The 11,999-nt window shown below is 41.0% G+C and overlaps 1 protein-coding gene across 1 annotated transcript; it reads right to left on the reverse strand.

The window, feature by feature from the left end:
* Positions 1-3,990: 3,990 nt before the first annotated feature.
* LOC128426523 (annexin A4) lies at positions 3,991-10,991 on the reverse strand. The gene is made up of 15 exons (XM_053413432.1): positions 10,856-10,991; positions 8,550-8,959; positions 8,385-8,422; positions 8,054-8,197; positions 7,840-7,927; positions 7,647-7,741; positions 7,434-7,547; positions 7,136-7,226; positions 6,786-6,865; positions 6,641-6,697; positions 6,447-6,540; positions 6,182-6,277; positions 5,678-5,736; positions 5,425-5,547; positions 3,991-5,334 (listed from the first exon to the last, which is right to left on the reverse strand). The coding sequence occupies exons 2-15, from the start codon at positions 8,947-8,949 to the stop codon at positions 5,275-5,277; spliced, it is 1,539 nt and encodes a 512-aa protein (XP_053269407.1). The 5' UTR covers positions 8,950-8,959; positions 10,856-10,991; the 3' UTR covers positions 3,991-5,274.
* Between the last annotated feature and the right edge of the window lie 1,008 nt (positions 10,992-11,999).

Raw genomic sequence — 11,999 nt, forward strand, 5'->3', positions numbered from 1 at the left:
TCACTCATTATCTACTCACCACTTTGCCAGTAGAGGCATGGGTGAAGTGTTAGAGTCCACAAAACACTTTCAGGAGTTTCATGGGTAAACTGTGTTGCAGCCAAATCCAATACAATTTAAGTAGATGGTCAGTGATTCTTCAAATGTAAAAAACAGAACTAAAATGCCTTCATACTGCTTTTATTGTGTCATCCAAGTGTCCATAAGCGCTGACATCCAAATTCAATTTGAAAACGGCGTCCACTTTGATCCACGCCTGTGATTCATTTACTTCAATTGTACATTTTTGAGTGAACTATCCCTTTAACAGACCCTGTTCAAAAACATTTTCCATATTTATTTTGAGTTGAGTTGGTCCCCCCCCTTGCAGCTATAAAAGCTCCCACTCCTCTGGGAAGGCTTTCTACAAGGTTTTGGAGTGTGTCTGTGTGGAGTTTTCGCCACTTCATCCAAAAGAGCATTTGTGAGGTCAGATGCTGATGCTGGACGAGAGGGCCGGGCTCGAAAATGTTCGTTCTAGGTCATCCCAGAGGTGATGGATGGGGTTGAGGTCCGGGCTCTGTGCGGCCCAGTCAGGTTCTTCCACACCAAACTCACCCAGCCGTGCCTTTATGGACCTTGCTTTGTGCACTGGAGCAGAGTCGTGCTGGAACAGAAAAGGGGCTTCCCCAAACGGTTCCCACAAAGTTGGAAGCATGGAATTGACCAAAATGTCTCTGTAAGCTAAAACATTAAGTGTTCCTTCACTGGAACCAAGGGGCCTTATCCAACCGATGGCAATGGGACTGAATGAAACAGCGATATTCAATAAATAAGAGCTGTGTCCCACTACTTACCATATAGCTTATAAATATATATTATAGTTTATGAATAATATACTCAACTGCATAAACTGGATGACAAACCCTTTACATATTTCCTTGAGGATGTGGGCCCAAGAGATATTTCTACTGACATATTTATATAGTACAATATAGAACAAAGAATATGCTATATTGAGAGACTTTTAATTGTAACTCCATGTGCAGCTGTAATCCTGTGGTTCCCAATACAACACACCCACACCCACCCACACACACACACACTGACATATACAAAATGTTGGTCAAATACTGCCCTAAAATCACAAAATAATCTTCTTTGTCATTTCTGTCTTTTTGTTGTACAGAAGCTTAATGACATCGTAATCTCCCCAAATCTCCTATCGCTCTACGGGGACTTACTTATGTTGTGGTGGGGAAACTAAATGTCTCAATCTGTGGTTGTTGGTTGTTGTTATACAGTGTGTTTAAGGAGCATTGTATTAAGCAGGCAAGTGGTACCGTACAATATAGTTTTTGTTTGTTTTTGTAAAAAAAAATATCTGGTAATCTGGCATAAATCTTTTACGGTATTCAGTTGTGTAAATATTACAGCATTGAATATCATGGGTTTATTGATTTGTGCTTTGCTTTCCAAAGCTTGACCTGTTTTGTGTATCCAGTTATTGATGCTGCATATGCATTGTGAATATTTGAATCGTGTGTAATTTCATTTTGAAGAAACTGTAACAGCTGTCATGTCTGACTTGATCTCTTTTCAGGGCAGATTGTATATGTACCTCCGGATCATGTAGAGTTGCCTGTTACTCATCTGGATTGTCCCCTGACACATCTGCCCCGCTCTGTGAGCTTTCTTCTGCTCCACATAATCCATCAGATCTCGAAGGAGGCAGTCGTCTCAGAACACTGAAATCCTCAAGAAACAAATGATGTAAACGAAGGGATGAAATCATCTGTAAGGAAATCCATACATTCTTGTCTGTAGCCTCACATGCATGACCTAACAAAATGCTCACTGGGGAAATCTACCAAATATTTACCTTCATTTCTGACACTGCTCTATATAATTAAGGGATTTCAGTGTATTGGCTTTATGAGGACTGTGACTCTCCTCTGGAGCGAGGCAGAGCTTGGCTTTAGGGCTTAATACGGTACACACTGTGCCTATACATTTCTTCACTTGAGTTTAAAACAGCTTTAACAATCTAAGTGGTTATATAACAAACTCCACTAATTTATTTTCCCTGCAGGGAAAAATCCATCTGGAACTCACCAAGAAAACGAGCTGAGATGCGTAGGAACTATGTAAATTCTAGATTGTAATGGGACACCCTTAAATCTTCAAACTGTGGCTGGGTTCTGTGGTGGTTTGCTGACCTCTGGCAGCGTGCCGCTCTTCTCCAAAGCCTCTTTAGATGGACATATATAGACGAGTGAAAGGAGTAGGTTGAACACGTTTTATTCTCTTATTTTACACAATATCAGGGGATGAGCCTTAAACTGTGCAGGTTGCAGCTCTGTAGACGGGGGGGCTATAGTGATATCTGCCGCAACATCTCATTATGTGTTGTTGATCTAATCCTCGGGTTTGTAATTTGCTCATATGCACTCATGAAGTTTAAAGCAGGATTATGTCCCTGGCAACCAAATGTCCCTCAACCACACATTCCTTATTGGACGGCTGCACAAAATCCACTGCAAATCAACTATTAGGTCAATACTTACTTGCACTGATTGTCCATCAGACAGTATTAATATTAGATGATTGTGATGGGGATGTGAATTAAGGTAAAAGCGGTGACTAGACTCGGTTGATTCACTGAAATGGATTTATTTTCCAAATTATCTTTAATAAGCCTGTGACCCAAACGTACAATTAGATTACATTTTTCAACAATTTTTCATTTTATTTCGGTATTTTCCTCTTTTCCCTTTGTCTGTGGGAATTTTCCATGTGTGGAGTACCATATCAAATATGAATTATTTAGCATTCAAAGATTTAAAAAGATAAAATAAAATGGCAGAGCCGAGGCCCAACAGTCCCCTTATGAAACCACATTTACATTCTAAATGTGTATTTGGATCTGCATTTAATTGGCAGATTTTTTCTTTCTTTCTTTAGAGAGGTATTAAATTCTAAACTGAAATCATTATTTGATTTCCTTTCTGAGTGACAAGTTTTCAGCAAAGCATGGATGGATCACCCCAAATTCAAATCAGAAATCGTTTAAATTGTCACTTAAGAAGAAAGTAAGCTCTGGAGGTGAGATGGGAAACACGAAGGTCACGACCTCATCACTGACCCCGCTGTCTGACTGGGACTGATGACGTGCACGGATACTTAACTGACACGACTCCCATCTGCACTGTCCAGTAAAGCAGTGTAACCCTGTGTGCGTGTTTTAAAGTGTAACTGAGTCCCAGAAGTAAGTGCAGCATCCTGAAGTCCATGTGTTAATAATTAAAGCACTTTGTCTGGAAATCTGGGAAGTATTCTGTTTGGTCTCTAAAGTAAAAGCGAGGAAAATGGAAAGGTCCCCCCCCCCCTTAAGATTTGCTTTTGACCTATATATTTTAGGGGGTATCGTGGCAAACTGGCTCCACTGGAGAGAAAATACACAAGTACCGATATCAAATATTCATCCCACTTTGTCTTCCAGCTGGTGGGAGCTTTTCACTCTGAGTGTGTATGAGAAGTAAGGAAGGGTTAGAAGAGGCGAGGCTCAGTGAAGCCATTTGTCTCCCCATCACAGTTCCTCTGAGGCGGCACTTTGAGGCGAGCGAGCACAACAGAAAGACGACTTTAGGACAACCATGTCTCCAATATGGACACTATTTATAGACTCGAAAAAAGGGCTCTCTGTGCCATATCACTCGAGCTGCAGAGCCAACCTGAGCATTCGCTCCCCCTCTCCGATTATACAGCACACGCACACAGACACGACTTATGTAAGCCACATTACTTGCACCTTTTAACACAACACACAGCTCCTGATGCTCTTAGGATGGAGAAGGGGGGGGGGGGGGGGGGAATTGTAATACAGACCGAGGTGCTGAAAATGAGAGCATCTTTGAAATGCAAATTACTCATTGTGTGCCGGCTCAGAGAAAATCCACGAGCCACGTTTCATGCAAAACACGCAGACTCAGTTCACAAATACAATCCAGATATGCCAAACATTTTTTTATTGAAATGACAAGTGGCTGCTTGCAATGTTGGAACTATCAAATGGCAAAATGTTAGAACAATAGAAGGCATTCAGTTCCAATCATTATCATGTTATAAGGATGTTTTAAAAGTAGAGTTAGTGCATTAGATATTCAGCTCCATGCCAAACTCACAGTCAGGAAGCAACAGAACCACAGACATAAGCGGCTCTTCGTGTGAGCCAGGAGCCCTCTACTGGCAGAATAAACCAGTACAGGACACTATGACAGAATGTGTAAGCAAAGTATTAAAAACCAAACAATATAAAGTTTACATTTCTGGAACAGCACTGGTAATGTATGGTTTGCACAGTGAAACATCAAATATCTCTGCACTTGGCAGACCTGACAAAAGGCACAAAAATGATATGTCTTCATGCTTTGGCTTTTCAATGTTCAGAGAAAGGCAACTCTGTCTGTAAATGCTGAGCAATGATGGGAAAGTTTTACATTTAAGGAGCTAAACATTTGAGTTATTTTTAGAGCTGATATAAATAAAAATATATAGCAAAAAACTAACTTTCATAGACTTTAAAGCAGAAATAGAATTCGAGTTAGTTAGCACAAACATGCACTTTGCAGATCTTTATTTATTACATTCAACAATAACCTGGATTTAGCTGTCACTTGTTAAAGAAGCAACAGAGGATTCTTTATAAGATTCATTTTTAGAAAACTGGTTTAACAGTCTCATATAGCTTTTTATTTTATAACTTTGCACATATTAAATGATTGGCAGTGCAGTCTATTTTGCCCCAATAATGCTGAAATGATATACTGTGAAAAATATATCTGAGCCGCTTGCCTTCATATTTTTTTCTTACTTCATTAAACTCTCTTCATCCAGTTTGTGATCATAAAATGTTTTCTTTTAAAACGTTTAATGATCACAAACTGAGTTGGGCAGCAGATTGTTGGACTACTATATAACATTGTTAGTAGAATAATAAGTTTCATTTTTGTTGATTGAGTTTGACATTTTCTGGTTCCCATCCACCTCTCATCAAATAAAGATGAATCTATCTACTGTGTCGATATAACTCTTCATTTTAATATATATTTACTATTTGGCAATCATAAAGTGGTATCTATGTCATTGAAGAGAATACAAAACTAATATTAATTTACTATCGTTTCAGGAAATCTGATATTAACTGCATGCATCAGAGGTGATATTGAGTCCTATAACATTGTTTCAGTCGGACGTACATATACTGTCCATTCGAGGGTTTAGCTTCTTTTCTTTTTAGTCGCTCCCCCCGCACAGCTTCAGTAGAAGCTTCTTGTAATCTCCAGAGGTGTCACCCTGAGAAACAAAGAAATATGCATCACGTAAAGATGGCTGAAAAAGATCAGGAAATCTGTTTGTCAAAGTAACACGACAGGCGGCACTTACTGAGATATGAGTGTAGAGGGATTTTCCATAGGCCTTCATATAGTCCTTTCTGATGTCCAGCATGTCAACCTCAGAGCGGGACACCATGATCCGAATGAGGGTGGTGTCCTTGGTCCCTGCACCCTGCAAATGCATCACAATATTCATTGACTGCAGCAGTGAAATCTTATCCTCTGTCCCAACACGATCACTTCAAAGCAGGTAACCTTCTTGGTTTGTGATTAAGACGAGTAAATGAGAAAAAACTAAGTACCTGCATGGCCTTGTGGAGCCTCTCTGCAAAGTAGGCAGAGGTGTTCTTGATGCACTTCACTAGAAAACAGGAGCAGATATTGAATGTTAAGTCAAATAAATGAACGCGTCTTTATCTGCGTGATCAGGCCAACGCTCCACAAAGACAAGATGGAGAGAACAAGTCAAACAGCTGATTGGTTAAAGATGAAATTATGGACTAAAAGTAAATGTATTGTATGTTTTATAATATATGACTGTCGGAGGGAAGGCCGTAAACAATTCAGCCAGCCGCTTGCACTTCTTCACAGTCCGTCATTTGCTTTAGACCGATCCCCAGTCAAGATTTTTAAAAGGTAGGTCAAAGCCTGAAAGATATTTTTGGCCTTACAGGAAAGCTTCGGAGAACAACATCTTGACAGAGGACTTAAATGTATACTTAGAGCCCTAAAATGTTGTTGGGATGGCTCTTCACTTTGGTTGAGGTTTGAAGAAAAAAAAAGAAGACGTTAAGCCCAAAACCTACCCACAGCCACCATGCCATCCTCCACATTGCCAGACATTTCCCTGCAGATACTCTTCTCGAGCTCTCTCCCACACATCTGCTGGTACTCCTGGAAAACTATCAAAGACAAGAGACACATGCAAGAAAGTTACAAACCTAAATATTTGCAAACATATGAATGAAAATGTCTGTGTGTGCAGCTGCTATGACACTGGAAAAACCCAGAAGCATGGTTTATATTCGTGAGCTTGAAGAGGGGAAGAAAAAGGATGTTGCAATAACACACCTGCTCTGAGGTGAGGCTTGCTGCGAGCACACAGGATGGCATTAAACTGAGACTCATCCGTTCCCACTTTGTTCTCTCCAGCAGCATAAAGTTTCTGTGACACACGTACACATACATTAAAAAAGAGGAACATGATAAGACTTGCTAATTACTAACAAGAATGTTACAACCCTGAGTCACATACAAACCAGTACCTGAGCATCCTGTTTAGCCAGAGAGATGTCGACAGTCTCCCTTTCGTCACGGTTGCCCTAGATGGAGTAAGACAAAGACGTATTGACTAAACATGTTATCAATACTTGAATATTTTGTGTCTCTTCATTAAAAAGCAGCAGCTACCTGACTGAGAGAGACCAGGAGCCTGCGGAAGTGACCAGAGGTGTCGCTGCTGATGGCGTCTTCCAGGGTCTTCCCGAACTCTAGGAGGAGAGTGTGGCCTTTTCAGTAAAATGATTACATTTGCCTAATATTTGCATTTTCTGGCCGCTCCTTCAAAAATCCATTATCAAAGGTTAAAACAAAGTCGATTTAATTTATAATATTTATTTTGTATAAATAAATCAAATAAAATCCAGCCTGAATGTGAGAACTCAAATTACAAGATTATTTTGAAACATTCAAACTTTAAGATCAAATTCAAACTGCCATACGTTTTTATCAAAAGTATAAAGTTCAACATCAGAACTCACCAGATTTGTAGATAGTGGTGATTTGACGAATCTCTGCATTGGAGCGTGATGACAGAATCTCAATCAGACAAGCTTCATCAGTTCCTGCGCCCTGAAAAAGATATACAAAAACATGCTCACAAACAAACAGGAATCAAAAAATAAAAATAGACTTGGAACACTGGTCTGACATTGCATTGTACAAAAGGGATTTTTGTCTTCTTCTTATTTTCCTATTGCACAATGAGTCACACACTGTGGTTCTAACTACAAAACCACAAATGAAGCATCTGCTGAGAAAATAACTGAGGCCTCCAACCTTTATAGCCTCTCTGAGTTCATACGCGTCAAAGTGCGAGGGACTCATCATCATGGCAACAACCAGTTTCTCAAAGTTTCCAGTGAGCTCAGACTTCAGATCGTGGATTAAATCCTGGGAGGGGAAAAATAGACACAAGAGCAAGGTCACATGGGGAGGCAGGAAAATAAAAAATACAAAAGAAAGTTAAACAAAATAAATAGTAAAACCTACTTTTCCATAAGTCGTTTTGTAGGCGGCCACCATTGGAACTCGCTGCTTGCTGGTGCGACTTCCCAGAAGTTCAAGAATGGCGTTTTCATCAGTGCCTATTCATAACCCATGTTTTTCCAATCAATGTAAAAAAAGGGAATTGGCCCATAAAGTGCTCATTCATTTTTAATGAGGATACATTAGATGAGCTTACCAAAACCCTTCATGGCCTTGCGAAGAACTTCAACGTCCCTCAGTGGATCAGCTCCTGGACAGTCTTTAATAGAACCCCTGTAGCCTTTCTGTGAATTCAAATTAAACAAGAGAAAACAAATATTAGAAGATAAAATAGCTGCGTGTTTTTTGTGGCATTGGAACATAGATCAGACATCAGAGTAGAGAGATACTAAAATGAAGATGCATCGTACAGGAATGGCCGGGCCTTTAGGATTCGATGGAACTCCACTTCCATATCCAGGCATTGAGGGGTTTGTGGCTGGGGCCCCGGGGTAGTTTGGCATTTGTTGGCCTGGGGCAGGGCCTCCTTGGTATCCCTGCTGAGCTCCTCCTGGCTGCAAACAAAGGACAGCTGTGAGTGCTAGGAATGTGGTGACAAACTTCATGTACAACAAATACGGTTTAGTAATGCTGGTGAAGATAAGGTGATTTAAGCAAACAAGAGCTTTAGCTTAAGTCAGTCCATATGCTATTCCAGATAATGTTCTGCAGACGTAAGGAGTGACATAAGAAGTTATGTACCGCGCCATAACCGCCTGGTGCCGCACCCCAGCCTCCACCTGTAAAGAAAACATTGACAGAAAAATCACAATGCCATTCATTTGTTAGACATAATGTTCTTTATGTATGTTTTTGGTGGAGTTGCCTGTAAATCGTCAGGATTCCAATAATAGCGTGCAACCTCACCTGCTGGAGGCATGGAAGGATAGCCTCCTGCCCCAGGCTGCTGTGGGTATCCTCCGGCCTGAGGAGGGAAGCCTCCAGCTGCGGCAGGGTAGCCGCCTGCCTGGGGATGGTAGCCCCCCGCTGCTTGAGGGTAACCTCCCGCTGCGGGTGGGTAACCGCCCGCTTGGGATGGGTATCCGCCAGCTTGGGGTGGGTATCCGCCTGCCTGTGGGGGGTAGCCTCCTGCTGCCGGAGGGTAACCTCCTGCTGCTGGTGGGTATCCCCCTGCTGCAGGAGGGTAGCCGCCTGCTGCAGGAGGGTAGACGCCAGCCTGGGGTGGATATGCTCCTTGTTGAGGTGGGTAGCCTCCTGTCTGTGGTGGGTAACCACCGGGCTGTTGAGGGTATCCTGGGTAACTCATTTTTCACAACCTGGAGGTGACATGAAGTCATTGCTTGTTACTAATAATGATACTTGACATTCTGCTGGGGAAATTCAGGTCTGCATGTATTTCATGGGACTCCCTGTCGCTTAAAATGCTCCTGGGGTTCTTTTTAGCTGCTCAAGTGCAATCTGCTGATATAGATTCATTCAAACAGCAAAAATATAATGACTGTCGTTGTCTCACATTGAGGTTTTCAGTGCTCTAAAAATAATGCAAACAGGTGCCAAGCCCCTCACCCTGTACCCATTTGGTTTCCTCCTAATTAAATGACCAACTCAGCAGCAGCAAAAACCAAAACCTAACATTTCCTTCTCCCGGCTAGAAACTATATTAAATTGTTCAATAACATTATGATGTCACAAACTCACAACTGCCTTTAACATGTGTTTATGATGTCATATCAATCGGCTTTTTCTTTGTTTTAAAGTGAACTCAGCTGATGTTCCTTCCCTCTTCTTAGAACCATCGGAGAGAACGCTGCGGGTTGCAATGTCCCCAAATCCTTTCAGTTACACATCAGACCACCCAAAAAACATCTCGTAAAGATCCTTCTGATGAGAACCCACTTATGTGAGGAGTTGTTTTGGGAATTAAACGGCTGTATGCTTCCACAGCTAAGCATAATACTCACTAGAGCTCCAGGCCGGTCAGTAGTGGTGAGTGATTATCAAGCCAACTTCACTTTGTTTACATGTAAACAAAGAACCAGGCACTGGGGGATTTCAGCAATATTGAATATCAACCATGCTCACAGTTTTCACTCCCAATGAAAACAGAAGTAAACTTCACAGATAGCTTAATGCCTAATATGAAGACTTTATCATAGAGTTACAGTCAATCGGAGGCAGTTCGGCTGTAAAAACCCTTACTAACGGAGTCTGGACTTCAGTGTGCTGACTTCAGAGATGCACCATTGTCATCAGCTCTAAACACAGTGGGATAAAGGTGACTTCCTGGTGGGTGACACCCCTGCTGCTTTCCAGCTTCTCCTTTGGACCCTTTTAAAAACTGGTGAGGCGTTTACGGGCTATCGGGAAATCCTAATATTTACATACGACCGTATATTTACAACCTGAAGATGTGATTAACCCCACTAAAAAAAGTCAAATTTATTTTTAACATTAAAACACTGCGAAAAAATTATAAATATTACGGCGTCACTGTCTATTTTATAACAATATACCGATTAAATTGCCGCAATGGGCTTTGCAATTATTGGTAGCCTCAGATGTGTTGATTTCTAACCCAGATTACACACCAAAACAGCCTGCTAATGTAACCTATCATTCTTTTTACACTTTTATGACAACACTACGAGAGTGTGTTTATTTACACCACCGGTTGTGACTTTTACAATTCTGAAATCAGCACGAGAACGCATCAGCGAAGAATCTTAGAGCATCGCTAGGCCTGAAAACGCTCAAATAGCCAACTAGCTAACAAGCTAATATATATAAAAAAAACTTCCATTTGTAACAGGTCTAGGGTAACGAGGTGTAACACTCTCGAGTTTAAAGTTTCGCCTCTCCTCGACTCCTCGTTAAATGTCCCGGAGCGTCACTGCTCCTGTCCTCCGTTAATGTTGACTAATACTTAAAGACGAAGTTTAGCTTATAGCATGGCAGCATCAACACGCAGCACGAGAGACGATGGGTGTGTTTGACAGATGGAGATGAAACTATTAGTATGTCTAAAATGGAGGAAGTCCGGCTCTGAAGTACCGTTAAAAAAGCCCCCAGGCGGCCGAGTCCGTTCAATCGGACGATGCTAACTTCCTATCCGGTGTAAAACACACCGATCGGCTGCGTGGTCTCATTTAACGCAGCGTGGGGTGGATGTTTTTGAATAGAAGACACGAGAGAAAAAGGTTAAATCGACTTACTTTGCGGACTCGGTGGTTGATCCAGGAAGAGACGGTGCGGGCTGGAGGTGGGTGGGTCCTCCGGCTGGTTTCCGCCCTGCTGCTCGGCTATTGTCCAGGGGAGAGAGAGAGAGTGGGGGGGCTGGTGTTGTTGACTCAATGTTCCCACAGACACTGGAAACCTAGTCTGCAAGTCATTACTTCAGTTTAGATGGTAACTAGAGGACACATGCAGGGTTTGTTTACTTCCTTCACACATGTCCCAGCCCTGGACGCTCCCTAAAACACACATGTTCACAAAAGAAGACTTTATATTAAATTAAAAGAAATTAAAAGAAATTAAATTAAATTAAACAAATTTAAATCGAATTTATTTTAAATAGAATTGTTTTAATTAAATTCAATTAAACAAAATGAAATCGGATTAAATAATTTTTTTTTAAATTAAATTAATTTCTGCGCAGGATGGTGCGCAGTGGGCTTCTGCGCAGAAAGTGCGCAGTGGTTTTTTTTTAATTTAATTTAATTTTAATTAAATTTGTTATATTTAATTCATTTTAAGTTACATAGTGTAAGATATTGTGCAATAAATAGATGGTCGAAGTTTAACCAGATATAAGGTTGGGGTGAGCGGGATTCGAACCAGCAACATTCTTGTTGGAGAACTATAACTTTACCAACTAGGCCACACAGTTTACTCGTTAAACAGGAGAAACTAAGCAACAGATCAAGCTTACTCTGTAAAGCAGACCTGGGTATCACCCTTCTCAGACTTTCCTCCTATCTTTGATCATTTTTTATCACAATAATGAATGATGAGGGACAGAAATCTTGTTCTCAAATGGGGACGATCTCTTCCAAACTGTGGTGAAGAGGGAACTCTTCGTCACTGAATCTGTGAAGCGCCAAACATTGTTGCTTTGCTTTCTAAGGTTTTAAAACTCTACTCCGCTCTTCCATTCTTGTCAATACTGTGGGTCCTTAAATTCTCTCTACGAGTTAATGATGAGGCCGGAACACAAGCTTCATAATTATTATTATATTATTATTATTATTATGATTATTGTTATCTATGGAATTTAAACACGATCCTGAACTCAAAGCATGTGTACAACTGAAATACTATCTTCAGTATCAGTTTACATCACTAGATGGCAGCAGTCTA

The sequence above is a fragment of the Pleuronectes platessa genome, chromosome 21 (assembly GCF_947347685.1).
Source record: "Pleuronectes platessa chromosome 21, fPlePla1.1, whole genome shotgun sequence".
NCBI lineage: Eukaryota > Metazoa > Chordata > Actinopteri > Pleuronectiformes > Pleuronectidae > Pleuronectes > Pleuronectes platessa.

What these genes read in the sequence shown, in the direction of transcription:
- LOC128426523 (XM_053413432.1), bottom strand. Translation starts at nt 8,949, where the DNA reads ATGAGTTACCCAGGATACCCTCAACAGCCCGGTGGTTACCCACCACAG. An exon ending in TGGCTAAACAGGATGCTCAG is followed by an intron (nt 6,541 to 6,640) that starts GTACTGGTTTGT and finishes CGTGTGTCACAG; the next exon opens with AAACTTTATGCTGCTGGAGA. An exon ending in CCCTCTACACTCATATCTCA is followed by an intron (nt 5,335 to 5,424) that starts GTAAGTGCCGCC and finishes TTTGTTTCTCAG; the next exon opens with GGTGACACCTCTGGAGATTA.